This window comes from Carassius auratus, chromosome 29, assembly GCF_003368295.1.
Source record: "Carassius auratus strain Wakin chromosome 29, ASM336829v1, whole genome shotgun sequence".
In the NCBI taxonomy this organism is placed as follows: Eukaryota; Metazoa; Chordata; class Actinopteri; order Cypriniformes; family Cyprinidae; genus Carassius; species Carassius auratus.
The window spans coordinates 19,611,095-19,632,563 of NC_039271.1; the positions used below are offsets into that span (position 1 = coordinate 19,611,095).

Genomic DNA, 21,469 nt, shown 5'->3' on the forward strand with positions numbered 1-21,469 from the left:
TTATCCATGTGTGTTTAACCATGTTAACCTTTTTATCTCCTCCTCTTTCAGCTCAAGACGACCAAAAGAGTGTACAACTTCTGTGCCCAGGACAGCACGCACGCGCAGTTATGGATGGACAGTATTCAGAGTTGCCTATCTGATGCGTAGGGGGAGGGGCCTTGCAGAGGACAGAACTGTGACACTTAGTGGGGGGCGGAGCCAGTGAAGGACAAGTGCTCATAGCCAATGGGCAGCGCTTCCCGAAGTTTACAGAGGGAAGTTGGAAAGGGCTTCCGTATTGGTGGTATTGAACTTTATGATGTCGCACCTCACCACATTTCAGCGTTTTTGTTTTAAAAAAACACGAAAAGCTACGAAAAAAAACAAAGAAATCCCTTAAAGACTGTGGACTCACCTGTTCTCGGCTTGTTTTAAACACGCTCATTCGCCCTGGATGTTTTCCTATGCTTGTTCGAAAAGGCATGACCCGCGATTCTTCATCCCATATTGCTCAAATGCTGCCAATGGTATCTTTCAGCTATGCAGGGGCCTAAAAATGCCCAAAAACTAGCCACAGCCGGCAAAAGAGTGACCCTTATTTGACCTTTAACCTCTTCTGATCTCTGCCACTTTGCCACTGCTTGCATTCGTCCAACAACTCGCACATCACATTCATCTGGACTCGCACATGATTAATTCTGCCTTCTCATTGGCTGGTCAGGTTCTCTCGCTCTTTTCTGATTGGTTGGCTTCATCCGTGTGACGGTTCATGAAGGATTTTGTGTTTTCTAATCAAAATGATATAAATAATGTTCATTCTTGTCACATCTGACCAAGTCCCAACAGTTATCAAAATGCCATCCGGAGATTCAGATTTGACTGTTTACAAACTAAATTCTTATTATGAAACTTAAAACCACTATTCCTGTTGAGAATTTAAGGGATGCTGAAGGAAAAGGAGGGATGTGTTTTGTCATAATTTATGCACAAAAATACAATTCTTTTGATTTTTACAAGAAGCAAAGTGCAGACTAAAATGGGGAAAGCTATATGTGGATGGGGTTGATAGCCTCTTCATGTTATCAAGTGTCTGTTTACACCAATCAGAGGCCAGAAACTGGAGCTGGTCGCCATGAAAAATGGGTTATGTAATCATTTCCTACAACTAAAATAGGCAAACTGCAAATATGAATCAGCTTGTCCCGAAAATCAAAGTCCCGTTGTCATGCGCTTCTGTTCTCCAGCCTCTGAGCCCTGGATCTGTCAGAATCAGTGTTTTTGTTAGTCTGTTACCTGTTCTGTTGAATCCTGTACATAGAAGAGTTTGTTTATTTTCTTCCTTTAGAGAAAGAGTCTATTTTGCTGGACTTGGTGAGGATGCATAAAAGTATCACCTGTTTATCAAAGGAGGACCGCACAGACTGCAAGGTTTTTTGTTTTGTTTTTTAATTCCAGATGCAAGAACTAACACACACATGGTGTAAAATAGGGTAATACTTCAGAGTTATTGACAACAGAATTTGAATTGTAGATTTTTGTTCCAATAACTCCCTTGTATATAATACTCAAATATGTATGTTAATGGTAGTAATTTATTTAACATTGTCTCCTGAATATGACAGTCCTCAGAGTACCACTTAACTTTTAAATTAGAAATCCAATATGTGCCATTGTTTATCTGTGTTAACGTGACTAATTATATATATATTTTTTGGAAAACTTCAGATGTGACTCATAAATAAACCCTAATTTTTTTTTCTCTCTTTTTTTTTTCTTTAAAATGAAACTTGCTCTGTAACAGGTTCACATAATTCCAGTCCTAGGATGCCACAGGTTTCGTAACATTTGGGCAAATAACATGACATCAGAAAACTGCATAACATTTTTAATTATTTATTTTTCATACTTTTTTTTTTTAATTCGATTTATTTCAGCTGATCCAGGTTGTGTTGTCAATCATGCCATATATTTTTTAGGATTAAACCACTGTGGGGTTCATGACCTCCTTACAAATTCTGCGTGTGCTGCTTTTGTTTCTGTCTACTAGTGTCACTGCAAAGAAATATATTAATTAAAATATTAAACCATATAAACATCCCAATCCTTGATTAAAACATCGGAATATGACTCAAGTGTGAGTCAAACTGGGCAAAGGCCTAAATCATTTTAGTATTCAGTTTTTGTGTAACATAAGGATGTGCAAATATATATATATATATAAATAAAAAACATTTTTGGTGAACTATATCTTTTAAGCTGCATTTTCTAATTTTACACGTACAATGATTTGTGTATAGACCCATAGCTCCATCTGCTGGTAACATATTAACATTACACTGGCCGTAGCGGGGCTGTACATATATTCAGATCACTTTTAACATGAATAGCAATAGTGATGTGAATCCAGCATGTTATTTTCTCAGTGAATGAATAAAAAAGAAAATAACGTCTTCCCGTGATTGGTTGACTGATAAGCCAATGAGTGGCGGATTTCAGGCTACGTCAGGCCTTCGATAGCTCAGTTGGTAGAGCGGAGGACTGTAGTGGTGAATCGCTGATATCCTTAGGTCGCTGGTTCGAATCCGGCTCGAAGGAGTTCATTTTTCTGTGGAAAAACTTAGTAAACAATTAAAAAGAAGTGAAAAATGATATGGCTTTTCTGTGCGCATCTCTTCCTCAAATGTTGTGTTAACATTATTTTAAAACACTTTATTATTATTTTGACAGTGACGATGGGTATACTTTTATTTTGAAAGGCCCCGTACATTTCATGTTGTTGTGACGCCAATGACGTAAAATCATGTTTGAAGCGCATCTAAACGCTGTTCTCACATGGAAACCTAAACATGGAGCATTCAAGCACAGAGAAACAGGTAAAGAATGTTCTAATTCATTACGTATGTACCGATCGTTCATATTAATTAAGGCACGGACTGAATTAGGTTAGAAAAGTGTAAATGTATACTTTAAATGTGAATTATCAATGTTTGAGCATGTGCAACCCTGAACAGCTGTTAGGTCACAGTTATTTATTGGTAACGTTAGTGGATAATTACAGCTCACACTGAGAGAATGAAATGTCAAATGTTGGATGGTAAATTGGATTGCAAGTCACGTCATTATTGCCACCCTCCTCGGCTACTTTACTTTGCATTCTGATAACTTAAAGGGGCGCTTTGTATTTTTTGGTAACTAAGTTAAATAAAAAAAGTATCACGCATAAAGCAATGAACCGCACTTATGAGACATATAATTTTACGTGATATACAGTACCACTTATGTTAGAAAAAAGAACTCACATACGTCTTCTCTCTAGAATAAGGCTGTTTTATTTTATTTGTTGCGGGTCGCCCCTTACGTGTGTTGATATCACGTGACCGTATTATGTAGTTTACCGCGTTATAATAAAAACAAAACAACGATAATATATTTGACTTATTGTTTATATAAAGTGCCTTCAGTCAGTGCTCAAGCCAATTTATAAAGCATAAAACCATTACAATATAGTATAAGAAGTTAAAGGCATAGTAAAAAAAAAAGCGGCAGCCATTTAAATCCAATTTAAATATGAGAAATGTAGATTTGACACATGTGCACCCACAATCTACAAGTGTAATCATACTTCAAGGAGTTCTCCTACTTTTGCATTGTTATCTTACATCACAATAACATTTGTGTTGTGTTTTGTCTTACTTTGTGTTAAATTCCTATTGTTTTTTTTTTTTTTTACAGAATCAAGATCAAGAATCTGAAAAAGAGAAAATGGATTTGGATATTAAAAATACGTTTCAGACTAAAACGACTGGTGATCAGAGCTTTGGTCCTCAACTTGGACCAACAGGTAAGCCATGCACCAATGGTCAGTCTGAACAACTAGGTGATCAGAGCACTGGTGGTCAACTTGGACCAACAGCAGAAGCATTCACCAGTGATCAGTCTGAAGAGACAGGTGATCAGAGCACTGGTGGTTCATCTGGACTGACAGCAGATCACTGCACCAGCATTCATTCTGAACAAACTGGAGATCAGAGCTCCAGTGGTCAGTTTGGGCCAACAGGAGAACATTCAACCCGCGATCAGTCTGGACTGGCAGGAGATCAGATCTCCATTATTCAGTCTGAACAAACAGGGGATCAGATCTCCAGCCTTCAGACTGGACATGCAGAGATGCACTGTGGAATTGTGGTTAGTCCTCACTCTGGGTCGTTGGGTTTGCTGAGCAAGCAGTACAGAGAAAACAGCTCGGATGACAACTGTTCAGACAGGTAAAATAGTAGGACATTTAAGTCTGTGCTTTGATATCTTCAATTTAGAACCTCTTTCTGACCTAGCAGCATCAAACTGAGCTTATAGATCATCATTTTATCACTTTGTACATAAATAATGTCTCAAAAAGCTCATCTGAATTGAATGGTTTATTATTTTTATATGATTCAGTGACTCAGACTCTTCGTCCTCCACATCCTCCTCTTCGTCATCCTCAACCTCTTCCTCCTCTGAGCCTTGTAATTTAGTCAAGAACAACGCAGAAGATGACGATGAAGGTGTTGCCATGGGCAGTGAGAAAAGGCCTGCACCATTGAAAACCCAAGATGAGCTGCTTATCGATGTGAGGGGAGGAGCTAAGCGGCAATCTATAAACCAAAGTGATGTTTCTGTTGGCAAAATTTCTCAGTTTCCCTAGCTGTCCACTTGTGCTCAAATCAACCAAGACTGATGTTAATACCAGCCATAAAAGAGGTTTGTAAGGTATCTTCTGTTTTTGTGTAGGATCTTCCTGTAGTTGAGAACCTCTTCATCAGCCTTCCAGAAGATACAGAAATGGAGCCCATCGGGACGATATCAAGCATTGTGGAGCAATTAGGTATAGAGGGATCTGCCAAACTCCAAGCATACATTTACTGCCGTTCAAGATTTCGAGGTTAATGGTTTTGAAAGATGTCTCTTGTGCTTACCAAGACTGCATTTATTTGATTAAAAATACAGTAAAAAAAATTATATTTACTTTTATGTTAATGCATTTTTACAATGTAGTTTATTCCTGTGTAAAATTCACCAATTCTGAATTTTCAGCATCATTGCTCCAGTCTTCGTTGTTACATGATCCTTCAGAAACCATATGCTGATTTGGTGCTTGAAAATGTAAATCAAATAGCTATTTTATATTCATCAGCTAGATTTTATTATTGAACATGACAAATATTTGTCAACTCATTTTTCCATATTTTTACATCGTTGCTGAGAGACACAATGCAAGTTTTGCCATGGCTGAATTTAGAGGACTTTTTGACTGATTGCTTTTTATTTAGTGATTGTGGAGTCATATAAGAACACACCACCACTGCATGAAGACAGCGTGTTATTCACCAAAAACAGAAACTCTGTTGGCAAGGTCAGTATCAATGGGTTATTCCCCAAATGTTTGTAACAATCTAGAAAACACCTTTAAGGTGGTTATATACACTATGAGTTCTTGTCCAGGACTTTTTATATTATGCAATCATCAGTAGTTCTGTAGGACTAAAATGTTGTTGGTTTCTCCTCAGATCTTTGAAGTCTTCGGGCCAGTTTGTCAGCCTTACTATGTTTTTAGGTTCAACTCCCATGACGATATCGACCAGAAAGGTCTGAAGATTCGAGATGTGGTTTACTTTGCCCCCAAAATTAAAGATTTCACAGACTACATCTTTACAGAGCGACTCCAAGGGTGAGTACCTCATTATTCGAGGAAACTTGGGTGTGCTTCAGTTCTGCTGTTCTACTATGGTATTTTTCCGAAAAACATTTACAAATTATTTCTCTCAAACAAGGACAAAAGGCTCGGATGCATCCTGGAAAAATGACCAGGAACCACCCCCTGAGGTAAATGTGCTCGTTTTATAAAAATCAGGTCAACAAAGGCTTAAACTCAGAATAAAGTGATATCCTGCTCTACTAGTATGTCATCAGTATTATGTGTTAATAAGTGATGCTTTAGCCTCTCCACCGATTGGTTTTTATTCTGTGTGTGTATAGGCACTTGACTTTAGCGATGATGAGAAAGAGAGGCAGGCCAAACAGAAGCTTAAAGAGCAAAAGAGACGGCAAAAAAAATGATTCGGACTCAGGTGAGTCACTCAGTCAATTTATTGTTCAGGTGTGAACCTGAATGTGCTAACTGCTCTGATAATCACTGTTTTTACTTTCCAGAGGACGAATTGGATGACCCTAAAGGTCCGCCCCCTCATAAATCCGGCCGGCGGAAGCCCAGACAGAACCGTAACGTTCCCCGCGGGCAGCATCACACTCGTGGTGGTGGTTTCCATAGCAACTATCACGCTCGCCAGCCCTTCCCACCGGACTACGTGTTCCCCCATCCAGATCCACACATGTTTCCCTTCCAGGGCCCAATGATGCCACCTTTTCCCAGATTTCACATGGGAATGGCTCCGTGGCCCCCAGGGCCCAATCAGGGCTTTATGTTCCAGGCCCCGCCTCCACCTCCTCCTCCACCTCCACCACCACATAATCAGTAAAGCTGTGACTGGATCCTATTGACAACCTGCGCCCTAAAAGGGATCACAATCTTTGAATACTAATACAACTCTATACAGGTGTATAGCATGAATCAAGCATAAACTGTGCAATTTTTCATTTTGTATTAAAAATTTCTCACTTTGAGTGTCTTTTTCCCTGTGATTGTCAGACACGATTGCTCTATTTTTGAAGCTGCTTTATTCCTTTTATTTATACACTGAAAATTGGATTCTTGTGTCTGTTTTTTTATAGTACTGCCCAGAAGTGGAAATGCAAAATGTTTATTTGATGCACCTAAAATAAAAAGGTCATACAGACTCGGTACAAGTGAAGGTTATTTGACAGTAGAATTATCATTTTTGGGTTAACAATCAATTAATTAACCATACATTTATTTTGTAGACCAGGTTAACCTCATATTTGAACATGTATTTAAAATTAAATAATAAAAAAATGCAAAATAAAGTACCCAACACACTTCCATGGGGTATTTGGTCAGTAACACGATTGACAGAACATTTGCATACATAAAATGATATATTTTATTAAAGAAAATTACATTTCTATACTATAAGCGTGTGTGTGTGTGTTTTCCTTAAGAAACTTGTTTTGGGGGGGTGGATGGGGATGGAATGATGGCCTAGTCTAAATATCGATCCTTTGCTGTGCCGGAATTCTGCAGCTACAAATGAGATCTTGTCAGTTTGTTAGATTTCAGCTTAAAACATCGATTCCCGTTGAGCTATTCGCTCGGACACGAATGTTTTGCAAACTGAGAGGATACTGTTGCAGCTGTAGTTTCTCAACGAGTGAAGTAAAGTTCCTCCCCTAAAAGTGGTAATTGGTAAGGGCAACGTCTGCTGCACATTCATTGCATCTATAAAGGCCATACATATACGATATACGCGCGCGAGAAGGCAAATCTGACCAAGATGCGAGTCGCACAAATACGAGTTCTTGTCCCTGGCCCTCACTAGTTTATTTATAAATTAACGATCCCTCCTGGCATTTATAAACTTTTATGTTTGTTTATAGATGTTAGAATAGCATATTAGCATTTTTGCGCACTGTGGATACGTACTGTGCGCAATATCAGTTATATTTTAGTATTAATTATGGAGTTCACGCAAATTGGAACACTTTTTGCCATTAAGATGACTGGGAAAAATGGACTAATTGCCCTGGATTATTCCTATGCACTGTTTACCATTAATATTTTGAATTAACGTTTATTTTTATATTTTCAGTTTTTATTTGAAATGCTCGTTTTCACTCAATCTCCTGTTAATCTTGAGTACCTATAGAGTAGTACTGCATCCTTCATAACTGCAAAAAGTCTTTAGTTTTATTATATTTATAAGAGAAAGATAGTCTGTACCGATTTTTCCCGGAAAAACACCAGCGGCTGGGGGCGTGACGTGTGGGCGGAGCTAAAGAATCACTAGCGCCTGTAGGCTTTTGCATTTGTGTTGAAGCTGTGACATTACTGTGAGGGAAAAACCATCATCCAAAACAAACCATGGCTAACAGTCAGATTCAGTGTATATTTATGGTCCAGAATCAGATCCAGAGGCTGAAATTGAACAAGAGCAGCGGCAGCAAAGACTACAGCAGGACGTCTCTATGTGGTATGTATTGAAACTGTATACATTTGCTTAGTTAACAACACAGAGATATTTGATGCTCTGTAAAAATAAACTCCATCCACTGGTCCCTTAATGCTGTTTTTTCTTTGGTAATCTGTGCAGGGTTGTCTTGCCCTGGCAACCAAAAACACACTTCTTTTGTGACATTTCGCGATGCTTTCGCTCTGATCAGTGAATGTCTGTGCTCTCAGTGCTCTGCTATACGGGATCGCGCGCTCTTCCGGCAGACGTGCCCTCAGGACCCATATAAGGAAATTCCGCTCCATCTAACCTCACACAAACCCATACTCGAAAAAAACTTTCGGAAACTTGTGACAAACCGGAAGGAGTCTTTTTGGAACAAAACTACTCCTTCAAACTTACAACTTAATTTTTGAAACTTTGTCCATGTTTAGCATGGGAATCCAACTCTTTAACAGTGTAAAAAACTCAGTATGCATGAAATAGCATTTCACCCCCCCCCCCCTTTAATTTTTGTTACATTTTAGTCATGTTTTATGTGCTTTCGTCATTTTTATGTTATTATTTATGATTAATTTATTTCAATTTTATTTTTTAGTTCAGTTGTAGTTTTTGCACTTCAATTTAAACATATTTCAGTTAGTTGCCAGGGAAACATTTACAACTTTTATTATTATAATTTTTATTTTTTTATATAATTTCACATTTTTATTTTCTTAATAACATAGAAACCAAACCACTACAAATGATAACATTTTCTTGTTTATTCATATTTTTTATGTGAATTTGTATTTTTGTTACTATTAATAGTAGCATTAAAATGACCAACTTCTTTGGTATTTTTACTATATATTGGTATGTGTTTTTGTTTTATTCAGAAAAAAAGACACATGGTAAAAATAATAAAAAAATACAGTGCTTTCAGATCTCAAATAATAGCAGGAAGACAATTATAAATATAAAAATAAATACTAATGTTTTAACTTGAATGAATTCAGAAATAATCACATGGTGCAATAACTCCAGCTTTAATGTGTCATTATGAAAAATCTGAAAACATAGCACATTTTTTTATTATTTTGACCAGTTGTTATTTTCTGCAAAAAATGACAATATTTTTAATATCTAATCTGGGAGAAATGTTGTAATTTCTCTAGTTTAAAGAATAAAACCAAAATGGTAATTTTACTCAAACACATATAATAGTAAATCTAGAGAAACTGATAAATTTGTAATTGTCTCTTTTTTCCCCAGAGCTGCACTGAGTGAAGACTTAAAATAATAATCCTTCCTAATATTAATTATAATTAACTAAAATAATTTAAAAACAAATGTAATATAATAATAATAACAGCAAAATAAATTAAATATATTATTACAAATATCTTACATCAGAATGTCTTATACCAAACTTACTTTGTTTTTTTGTTTGTTACTTTGCAGTAATCATGGACTCAAAATGTATATTACTGCAAAAAGCATCAAGATGTTTTTTGAAGCCAGTGGAGTTGAATCTGTTAGAGTAGACAATGGACCACACAAAGCAATCAAACAGTTAACAGATGACAAAAGAACTGAGGTAAAAGATAAAGGTGGAGCGAGAGAGCTGGAGTGAGTGAGCGAGAGAGAGAGTGAGGGGGAAGGAAGGAGGGAGGGAGGGAAGGCAAGAGGAGGGCACGCAGTAAACGACACATAATGCACAGCGAGTAACGGGAATGTAAGCTGTCAGTGTCCTGAGCTGCACACAGATCTCATTAAAGGTAAGCAGAGACTCTCAGAATGAACATGTTGCTGAAATACCCTTGATGCTGTGCAGGGTTTCATGCTTTGTTTTGTAAGGAGGAGACAGTAAGAAACGGAGAGGAGAGGAGAGAGGGAAAGAACTGCACAGTTGTTCAGAAAGGGCTATAAATCATCTGTAAGCAGTTTAGACTTTGATTTCTGCAGTTGTTTAGAGAACTGATCTGTGTGTGTGTGTGTGTTTCAGGATGTATCGACCGTCACAGCACAGTGTGTGTGGAGCCTGACATTCCTCGCAGGGCTGTGTGTGTGTTATCACTGCGCCTGTTTCATTGGCGAGCGTGTGTTTGGACATCTAACCCCCCTCCAACCCTGTCACCACGACAACCATGGACTGCGGATTTCGTCTGCCGCCCGTCATTGAGGAGGTCTTGGATCCTGCAGGTGTGTGTGATGTTTCTACAGGTGTTCATTTGTGCAACAATGCATGGAAATAATTATTGTTTTCTCTCCCCCTACCTGCGTCTGCATTGTTTACTGGTCAATCATGAGGCAGAAGGTTGTTTGGAAGGATGTGACACTCTCACTGTCTTTGCTTTTTGTTTAATAGAGATAGAGAGAGCATTATCATTTGGTGAAGCAAATATGTATTTAACCAAACAAACCTCAAAACCTCAGAAACTGATATTATGATCTGATGGAGGTTTTCTGTTTTTAGTCATTTAATGCAATGGCCGATAAAGTTGTGTTATATATTATGATTTATTTTCAGATATGTCTTGAATTACGTTTATTTTTCGGAAGTCATTGGCAATTTGTTTTATTTTATTTTTGAAATCGAATACATTTTAGTTGATCTTTACGTATATTCGCAATTCTCATTTGTGCTTGCACATAACTTTCCAAACTTGCCAAATGTTGACGCCACTGATTCTCATGCTTCTCGTAACTAATTTGTCAACCAAACAAGTTTTTGAGTGCTGTTGTCTGCTTGAGTGTTTCTGCTAATAAATTAAGCCTATTTTGTTTTTTCACGCTGTATATTTACATGCAAATGGAGTTGCTTCGTTACCATAGATCGAGAGCTTTGAAGATGATTATGGGGATTATGGGAAGCCAAATACTGGCTTTCTGATATGTTGCATGCTCATTAGGGCGTTGTTATAAAACTATTATATTATATTCATACTGTAATGCTGTAGATGTCTCCTTGGAAATGCTTTTATGTCTTAAATAGCTGTTGTCTGAGGCATTGTTTTAAATTGTGCCTCTGATCAAAAGCTTCAAAGGCTCAGTCCCACATTATCTATCCCAAAGAACCTCTCCTCATGTGACAAGACGCACAAGGATTGTTTTACTTGGTCTTATGGTATTACTGCAGTAAATTGGGGCAAATGTTTCTGTAGGTGGACTAAAGGAGGTTTGGGGAACGAGAGAGAGGATCATTTTAACAGCACTTCCGCATCACATTCCTCATTGGCAGCGCTTCCATGACAATTCCCTCTAAATGCCGTGCTAATTTAGCCAGCAGTGATGGTGCTGTCTGCCTCTTCTCCATCCACCAGACGCCCACATGTTCCACATTATTCAAGAGCCACTTGCATTCCCCGTCTGCCCCCGGATGATGAGAACACATGTTCTTTCTCTCACTGCCCACATTCTGGGTGCCATAGCGCTTACAACGTTTAGGTCCGGTGACAGTCAAACCCCAAAACTTTCTGCTACAGCAGTTAATTTACATAAAAAGGGCCCTTTCACTGTTCATGTCTGTTTGAGTCTTTGTCCATGTGAGGCGTCCTAGAAAAACTTCACTGAGTACCAACGTCAAGAGATTGCATGCTAAGAGTTTCTATGCAGTCTGTTTACTTTTTCGTTTAACACTGATAGAGAAGTCAGTTTTCGACCACAATGGAAGTCAATGGTGCCTTGCGACAGGAATGTTAAAATACTATACACAGTGTTGTGAAAGTGTAACAGCAAGACTTAAACAGAATACATCTTATTATGAAGACAAGTCTGGTTTCATAATGCTAGTCACGTGAATAATGTTTGAGGTTATGCCTATTAATGTTGTCTGTGCAAATTTTATCCACATTTCCAACTATTGTTGTGACCATAAAGGAGTAGTTCACCCAAAAATGAAAATCAACCTCACTCCATCCAATATGTAGACTGAGTTTGTTTTCTTCATCAGAACTGATTTGTAGAACTGTAGCATTACATCACTTGCTCACCAATGGATCCTCTGCAGTAAATGGGTGCCGTCAGAGAGATTATGACATCACAAGTAATCCACACAACTCCAGTCCATCAACTAATGATTTAGATTATATATGTTACCTAATATAAAATTATATTTATAGTTGTTTCATCTGATTTAGGAGAGACCAATGCATATATAAATACCATTTTAATTGAAAAAAGTTCCCAACAAACTTTGTGATAATTTTATCATCTGTTCAGAATGCGTTAACATGCGTTAGAAATGCCTTGTGTCAAATGCTTTTCTTCAAGTGCATTTATAATATACACTTTTTGTTTGTTTGGACAAGCTGAAGGATCTATTGAAGTTATTTTCAATTTTAATTTGACAGCAATACCACAAATGCTTCACTTAGTTTGAACCCAGAACGTTGTTTCATTCTAGTTTATATGTTGCGGAGTACTATACGTTGACCTCTAAGCTCCGAATGACACAAGGAAAGCCATACTGCAGCTTTCCTTCCTCCGAATCTTCCTCTCCTCCCCCCTGTGGGTCTCCTCTCTCTGAGTCTGTCACTCGCTGACCTCATCTCAGATGCGAGGAGTGACTCTTTAGAACGTTCCGGAAGAGCTGATGGCAGGAATCTCAAGGGCAGTTCAAGTGAGATCACGCACAGTTAGCAAGAAAAGTTACATGGAGAGAGATAGAGTGTGTACGCGCCACACGTCTAAGTGAAGGCCAACACAGAAAACATTTTCTCATGAGTGAGTGCTCAAGAAGTCTACTGAGAGCGTGAGGGATCCAACTCGCTTTTCTTTCCCCCTTCTGCTTTGAGTATGTGAGTTCTGTGTGCTTTTTCTCAAGGCATTAAATCAGAACATGACCTAGTTTACTTCTCTTATTCATCAGTGCACATTGTTCAAATGGAAATAAAGGCTATTCTTCATAAACCTTCATCAAAACGTTTTCCACCTCTGGGTGGGTGCTGTCAGAATGAGAGTCCAAATCAGATGGCAAAGATGGGGGAAAATATTAGTACCCTACTAGATTTTGTCAAAAACTCAGTGGCATTGTAATAAGGTGTTGTGGGTAGTGGCCAGGACATTGCTATGTGTTGCTTTACAATGTGGTTACTAGGCTGTTTTAGTTGGTTGATGAATGTTATATGGTCCATGTTTCATGATACAACCTCAGCATCACCTTTTCATTCAGGTGCTTAAAGGTGAGGTTTGTAATATTGACAGCTAGTGGAAGAAAGACTCGATGCTGTCGCGTGTTGCCAGATTGAGGACATGCAATAGGAATGAGCACAATTGACGGGGAAGGTGACAGGTGAGGAGTCATTTATTAGAATTTGAATATGTCTCTGGTCATAGATCTTTTTAGATGGATGCCAAGGCTTTTTTAGGTCGGGTAGAATCTGCAATCTCTGTATTTGCGTGCTTTCATGGGTATAAAAATACGCTGTATTTTCCACCAACTGGCAACCCTAGATGTTGAAATGCTATTGGGGAAATTGGCAGTGGGTGGAAAAAATAAAATAAAAAATAAAACAGACATTCTGACACGGAAAGCATATTTCAAAGTAGAATAACTGGCTGTAGCGTTATGGTACTGCCAAAAATTACATATAGCACCTTTAATGCATTGCAAATGCAATTACCAAGTAAAACTATTATAATTATTTATTCGTGTAATAATGTATAGCATTTAAAATGTTCTGTGAAAGATGGGTTTGGTGTTTTTTATTATATAACTCAGAAGACAAGGTGGTGTATGTAGTTTTTGTGCATGTAAAGTGCAAAATGATACCAGTAGGAGTTATTGGGGCTTGGACAGGGGGCTGTAACCATGGCAACAAAGCGACGGCATGTGAACTCCTCCTCCTTTTGCTTCTATAAGAGTGCGAAACCAACAATCTCGTTTTCTGTTTCCACTTTATTCTCTCCATCTCCCTTTTTCCTGCATCCCACTTTCTCTTTCTCTATCTCTTTCCTCTTATTCTACCTTTCTTCCTTGCCAAGCCAGGATGGAGTTGACGTGAATAATTCATACCTCTCCTCACTGCGCCAGAAATGTGACACGGGCACACACACATTTAAAGCACTCTAATGCTTCTGGGAGCCAGTTATATCTCACTTAAACACAACTCTCACGCCTTTCATGCCACATTTATACAGTCTTCTATTCAAATCTTTTATTCTGGCTTTATGGTGTTATGACACCTTTATTCTCTTGTTCTTTAGTGATGGATTTTTATGTGTCTTTTTATTGTGTCTGTAGAGAAATGAATCCGAGTGAAGGACACAAGGATATGTACACAAGGATTGTCTTACGGTTGTTTGCATGTGTGTGTAATGGTCAATGATGTGTGTCTGTAAGTGTTTCAGACTGGATGGCACGACCACAAAGCGGAAGAAAAGCTTTGATATCCTGCTAACAGAACCAACAGAGATAAAGGATAGATTTGGCTTGTTCTAAATCTTTTATGTGCTTTTGTTTCAGGACTAGGGAGCCTCTGGCTATTAAAGTGAATAATTTAGGAACAAATAACCAAATAAAACACAGAATCGTTTGGTAAAGATGGTTGTTCATAAGTTTTTTATTTAGTTGAGTTCACAGCTTCTTACTACAGAGCTGAACAGCTGTTTTTTTATATAACTCTTTTATTACAGTAAAGCTATGTTGTGAATATGTATTTTTTAATACACATTGTCATATGAACAACAAGTTACAAGCCTTCACATGACAGTAGGTTCCTGAATATAATAAAATATTAAATAAAAAAATTGCATAAAAAATACAATTAGAAATGTTGCTTTGGCAACAATGTTTACAAAAAAAAACTTTGAAGTACTATAAATACTAAAGATTAAATAAAAGTCAATTAAGGCTACACAGATATACAAATAATTCTAATAAAAATGACAAAAGCACAGAATTTTTTTTTTAAATGAAACTAAAAACAAAAATAAAATCTAAAGGTAAATTATAATAAATATTAATAGATGTATGATAAATAATAAGAAATACTAGTATATAAATAATACTAAAAAGTTCGGTGAGGTGGATTCGATAAGATTTCTGAATGCTTTACTTACAGAGTGAAAAACAGTTTTATATATATTTTCTGACTAATTTATTTAAAAGAACTGGGCTATTTGTTTTATTTTCCCAGGAATCAAATTTCACAACCCACATTGTCACATCCTCTCATTTTTGAATGCTGGAAACACTGGATTTTGCTCTTTAACCAAGAATATATCGGACAAAACTGAGTTTTGCTGGACATAAGCTTTCCAGACTAGTTATTAAATAATTAACAGCTATTGTAGATAGAGCACAGATAGAGCACTGCTTTCTCTTTTACTCACTCATTATACTTGTATTAAAGTCTGATGAAATGTTTTCTGCTGCTGTTGTCATCATTTAATGAGAACTAATTAACAGTGTCACAACAGAGGAGAAGAGAGCAGACATGGATCCGTATTTGGGGTGTTTTGAGAAAGCGTAATCCTCCCCCACCTGTGAGGACTCATTGATATTCCTGAAACACGGGTCTGTGCTTACGAGTGGATGCTGATTTACATTGTGTTAGTGTGTGTTTATCTATAAGTCTTGTAGGGCTATATACAAGCATTGTTTAATGCATGTTTTTGGACCGACTGCGATACAGAAAATGTATCACCCTGCCCCCTCCTCTTCTCTCTGAAATGAATGCTAGCAATATAAAATCAAAATTGACCATGCTTTCTTGCTTAATAAATGTCCTTATCGTGCATAATTCATCAGTGCACATTATTGTAACAGAAAAAAAGGCTTATCTATTATAAACTTTAATAAAACTTTCTCCGGCTCTGAAATGACTAATTTTCCGTTCACCACAAGGCTATGTGAAAAATTATGTTGATTATACCATTTAGTGCTGTTTCTTACAGTAACAGCGTACAGAAACGTTATTCATGCCTTTACAATCCTGTATGACTTAATTCTCAGTGTGAAACAAAAAAGGACATATTTCATAGAATGTCCTGGCTGCTCTTTACATTACTGTGAAATTGAATGAGGATGTGGAACTCTAAAATTGACAAAAATATCACCATAAAAGTATTTCATATGACTTTACTATTCTTCCCCTTTGGACTTAAAGTCAAGGTTTATTTTCATTTGTATAGGTTCAAAATGGCACGTCATGACAGGTTTGACGTCAGTGATGCAAAATTAGTTGGAATATGCCTTGCAAATATATCAGTGCAAATAATTATTGGATGCTACTAGATATTTTTGCCCTTTTTCTTACTCAAAACTACTTTTATGAATATGAAGGGTTTTGTCAACTACTGTTATGGTTCTACTTTTGTTTTTATTTACTCTATATATCTTATATATATATATATATATATATATATATATATATATATATGTGTATTATTTATTTAATAATTTATTTTCCATAGTCTAGGCAGCTTTATATAAAATCATTAGGTTCATTAATGTTCATCTTAATAACTTCATGCCTTATAGTCACATTTAGCAAATTAGAGCTAGGAAATAATATTCTTTACATTTTTTGATGATATAAACAATCAAGCATTTGAAATTTGCTATGTAGTATATATCGCTTATGCATATACTGTATGTATGCAGATGATACATACGTGACAAGGAACGAAAAACTTGATTTGATGTTGGATAGTGGAGAAAAAACCCTGCCACCATTTACATTTATTGAATGGAATAGAGCAGCATGAACATAATGTTATTTTGTGTTCCAGAGAAGAAAGTAGATCATACAGGTTTGGAACAACATAAATGTAAGAAAATTATGAAAGAAATTTCATCTTTCTGAAAAATGTCCTTTAAAAGCAGCTATAGGCACAGTGCCCATTATTAGGACATCTTTATTTGTGTACATTTGCTTTGATTTTCTCTGTAGGTGACTGTTACAGACCCCTTTCCCATGCATCTGTTTTTCACCAGATCTGTCAGTTAGGCACCATTCAGCCAGCTCAGTCTGGGTCCTTTTCGCAGAGACTTTGTGGTCTACACTTATCCAGTGGTTTACTGCAGGCTTATACAACACCAAACACTGACCACATCACTTCCCTCAGAACCCAGCAGCCAATGCTCTGAGAGCCCGCTTGACTTTATGAGCGGCTGTTTAACACAGACAAATTCGACTTTTGACCCATTACTGAAGATGCATTTGAAAGCAGTTTATCCTCTGCACAGCACTGCAGCTGTGGTACTTGTTTTTGGCAGGCGTTTGCCATGGAAAAACAGCCTTTGCTCTACTCTTGCTTCTTGATTTCCCAGAAGGCTATTGTGACTGTGTCCATCATCTTTCTTCTTCCCGGTGCTGGACTCAGTTTATTAATGATGTTTAGACTCTGATTTTCTGTGCAGCTCATACGGCGGTGACAGGCTGCATTAAATTAAGTGTTTAAATATTATTTTTGGATTTGATGGATAACTTGAGACTATAAGGCTGAAAGGTTTGCTGAAGGATGCATGTGTGTGTTAAAGTTAAGGTTAAGGTCAGTGTAATGTTACCCTCGGCTAGCATTGGGAGTGAGAGCAGCGCTATAAACAGGAAACTGATGTCACAGTTTGGATTTTAGCCAGGCACAGACTGACCATGAGCAAAAAAGCGAATATGCTTGTAAAGTTAGTGTATAATACGGAATAGTTTTGCATTTTAAATAAAATACCTATAATAAAACAGGTATATGATACTATAATGTTGTACTTACATACTTATTTTATGATGTTTACATTACATATGCATTTAAATAATAATTACTGATATGTATGAGTCATCAACGTGTATGTTAAATTTGAAATGGATGAAATAGTTTAATTGTATGTAACATTTTAATTAATAGTTTGAGATTTTAATTGTGTGTGAGACAAGGAAATGTAGATGAACTATAGCTTCTTCATCAACTATTATTACATATTATATTATGGATAGATGGATGGATGAATGCTGTTCTGCTGTGAACTCCCAAGGGGTCACAGACCCCCTTTTGAAGACCCCTGAGAACTGTATTTAAAATAGTTAGTCCCTCACTGCGATCTTGTCATTCTGATTGACAGTTGACAGTACTGACATTATGATTGACAGGTCAGAACACAGGCAATAGCATAACTATAAAGGGTTCAACACATCTGAATACATCAGTGTTTGATTGATGTTGTTTTTCTTATGTTGAGAAATTAGACTGGATTTCCGCCAGCGCCGCAGGCCGATCCCATAGCCACGCTTGTGACCAGAATGATATTAATTCTCTGAGCCCATGAGAACTCTGAGAACTAGACGAGAACTATATTTGTCTGTGTTTGTGATGTCCGCGATGGGACTCTTTGGACGTCAACATTTAATGCCTCATGATATTAAGATTAAATATGAGCCTCTGGACATGGCCTGACATTGTTTCATTTGATTTTTCATCTCAAAAGTGCTCATTTGCAAATTAATTGTGTCAGTTGTTTTGTAAATGAATGTTCTGATTTCGGAGATGGGTTGATATTCCACATAATACATTTCTCATTATTTTTTATTCAGCTGTAGATTCCATCATGGAATTGTAATCAGGCAAAATGACACAAATTAAGGAACCGATTCTCGCACTCTATTCTCGCATTCTATTTCTGTTGTGAGTCGTCGTCAAACATGAGAAAATCACAAGAATCTGAGTTCAGCAGGAAGTGAGGCCTCTGTTATGTCAACCATTGCACATATGGTGCATGATGTTACAAGAGAAAAAGAAATCAATTTGCATGTGTTTTGTGTTCTGTGCAGTGTTAGATTGTGCATGCGCATGAGTTGCATGACTTTTGTACATTTAATTTTAAAAAATGTACTTACCCTCATATAGATGCATTTATTTCTTCAGGACACATTTGGGGAAATGTAGCATTACATCACTTGCTCACCAATCAATCCTCTGAAGTGAATGGGTGCCATCAGAAGAGATGATTTAAAGTTAAAATGCCTAAATGATCGATTTTTTTTCTTACAAACATATAGGCAGCTTTAAACTTCACGAAGTTAACTGATGGACTGGAGTTGTTTGGATTACTTGTGGATTAATGTGATGTTTTTATCAGCTGTTTGGACTCTCATTCTGATGGCACCCATTCACTGTAGAGGATCCATTGGTGAACAATCGATGTAATGGTACATTTCTCCAAATGTGTTTAGATGAAGATAACTTGGATGGCTTGAAGTTGAGTACATTTCAAGCACATTTTCAATTTTGAGTGAACTATTACTTTAAATTTTAGAACTATTAGTTTAAATGTTTTGTTTCTGACAGCACTACTTTGTACTGATTATACAGGAAACAAGAGATTCTGCTCTTGTTTAACTTTGCATTATTCGTCCTGAGGGATGCTCCATGATTGTGGTGTGCATTGCCTATCCAGTAATCGATCCAGATGTCTGTCCCAACAGAATAATTCATAGCTCAGATACGCTGGATAAAGCTGACTGGGTGCTATCAAAGCTGCCTATAATCCTTTGAGCTCAAGACCCTGTCTGTTCTACTGCTTCTGCCTGTGTGTGTGTGTGTGTGTGTGTGTGTGTGTGGTTTCTCCACTGGTTAATTTATTATTTCATAGATGCTTGAAATACTTTAATCTGCAAAGCATGATCAATAATACAGCACATGGCTCATTACACAGGAATATTACATTCAGGAAGGGAGAGGGAAGCGAGAGAAAACAAACAAGGGGAAAAGAGAAAGAGGGAGTGAACAGGACACAGAAAGACGGAGGAATGGAGGGGGAGGAGTTGCTGGCAAGACAATTCATTTTCCACACTGACAGATTCTGTTAATCCCACACAGGCATCTGATCTAAGAGGATCAGCGAGGTGAATCGTCTAGTCAGGTCTGGCGTGGCCGACTGTCTCTGTGTCCTGTGTGTGGACCTCACGTCGTTCACAAGCATTAACCAATTTAGATTTGCCTTGTGATATTATAGACGCATATCACTGACTCAGCTCATTTTTTTTAAGATACTGCTGTATTTATGTATCTATTCATATATTCATACATATGTACACATATATTATAATGTAAAAATAAAAGTAGTTGTAATATATATTTATATAATTATACTCTCAAACACAGTCCTTGTGTCATTTAAGAGATCTAGAGTGTGAGACTGTAGGAGAGATTAAGTGTGTGTAATCGGCCAACTGAATGGCCTATTTCTCTGAGTTCCGAGGTCAGAGGGTAAGTGAGAGAAACCTGTTAACGCTAGAGCGAAGATGAGAGAGAGTGAGAGAGATGGCGCTAAGAACAAGGTGGTGGATTTTAAAAAAGAGATACGGGTGACTTTTGGAAAGAGGGATGAACCCGGGAAAGAAAAAAAGGATCATTTGGAAACTGAGAATGATAAATAGCTGATGTGAATAGTGCAGGGCAGGAAATGAGGATGTGATGAATGGAAAAGAAGAAAAGGTATTAGAGAGAAGGAGAGTGTTGAAATGAGCTATTTTTAACTAGTTGGCTCCTTACTTTGGTGGGTGATTAGCACAGACTGTACAGGATCAGCTGCTCACTTCACATGCTCTTTCATTCCGTTTGTTTGTCACTATTCATTCAGCGTAGAAAAAAAATCACGAGATCTGTCTAATGTCTTAATTTATAATGTTGTAATTATTTTTATATTTTATGTAATGTATAGTATTATTAATGTGTGAGTAAAATTAGTACTAATAATAATTTAACGTCATATATATCTATATCTATGTATATGTATTATATATGCATAGTGTACATATAAAGTTATTGTTATAATTTAATATTACGGTCTATATATATATATATATATATATATGTGTGTGTGTGTGTGTGTGTGTGTGTGTGTGTGTGTGTGTGTGTGTGTGCGTGTGTGTGTGTGTGTGTGTGTGTGTGTGTGTGTGTGGGCATGTTTTTGTGACATATCAGGACACAACTCTGTATAATGACATGGGTATGACACAGGTATTACAAGGAGAGGGTGACTTATGAGGACATGTCCCTATTTTTCAAAACGCTTAGAAATCATACAGAATGAGTTTTTTTGAGAAAGTAAAAATGCACAAAGTTTCCTGTGAGGGTTAGGGTTAGGGGTAGGGTTGGTGAATGGCGATAGAATATCTTATAAATATATTATAAAAACCATTACGCCTATGGGATGTCCCCACTTTTCACAAAAACAAACGTGTGTGTGTGTGTGTGTGTGTGTGTGCGCGTGCACGTGTGCATTAATAGTAGCCCTTCATTGTCACTAGTCACAATTACCAGCGAAATTAGCCATCAACCTGTCCATACATTCACAAGATACATACAATATGACAAGGGGGTAGACAGGACAGGAAGATAGGGAATTGAGGAAGAAATACAGCTTAACATTAGGGAAGTGAGGA

At 37.2% G+C, this 21,469-nt stretch overlaps 2 protein-coding genes, 1 non-coding gene and 1 pseudogene across 5 annotated transcripts in view; all 4 read left to right on the plus strand.

The window, feature by feature from the left end:
• Positions 1-1,750, plus strand: part of LOC113048319 (myotubularin-related protein 5-like) — a 49,933-nt gene extending 48,183 nt beyond the window's left edge. The window contains 1 exon segment of the mRNA XM_026210067.1: positions 52-1,750. Coding sequence (XP_026065852.1) covers positions 52-150 — 99 coding nt within the window. The 3' untranslated portion in view covers positions 151-1,750.
• A 739-nt stretch (positions 1,751-2,489) lies between these two features.
• Positions 2,490-2,577, plus strand: trnay-gua (transfer RNA tyrosine (anticodon GUA)). The gene is given in 2 exon segments: positions 2,490-2,526; positions 2,542-2,577. It is a non-coding gene; the product is annotated as a tRNA-Tyr (tRNA).
• Positions 2,578-2,589: 12 nt separating this feature from the next.
• LOC113048320 (H/ACA ribonucleoprotein complex non-core subunit NAF1-like) lies at positions 2,590-6,640 on the plus strand (annotated as a pseudogene).
• Positions 6,641-9,746: 3,106 nt separating this feature from the next.
• LOC113048321 (coiled-coil domain-containing protein 136-like) overlaps positions 9,747-21,469 on the plus strand; it is a 28,490-nt gene continuing 16,767 nt past the window's right edge. For all 3 annotated transcript variants that reach the window (XR_003276439.1, XM_026210069.1, XM_026210070.1), the window contains exons 1-2: positions 9,747-9,865; positions 10,093-10,289. Coding sequence is in view for 2 of the 3 variants with exons in the window: in XM_026210069.1 (XP_026065854.1) it covers positions 10,235-10,289 (55 nt within the window). In the remaining variant the exon portion in view is untranslated. The remainder of the gene's footprint in view (positions 9,866-10,092; positions 10,290-21,469) is intronic.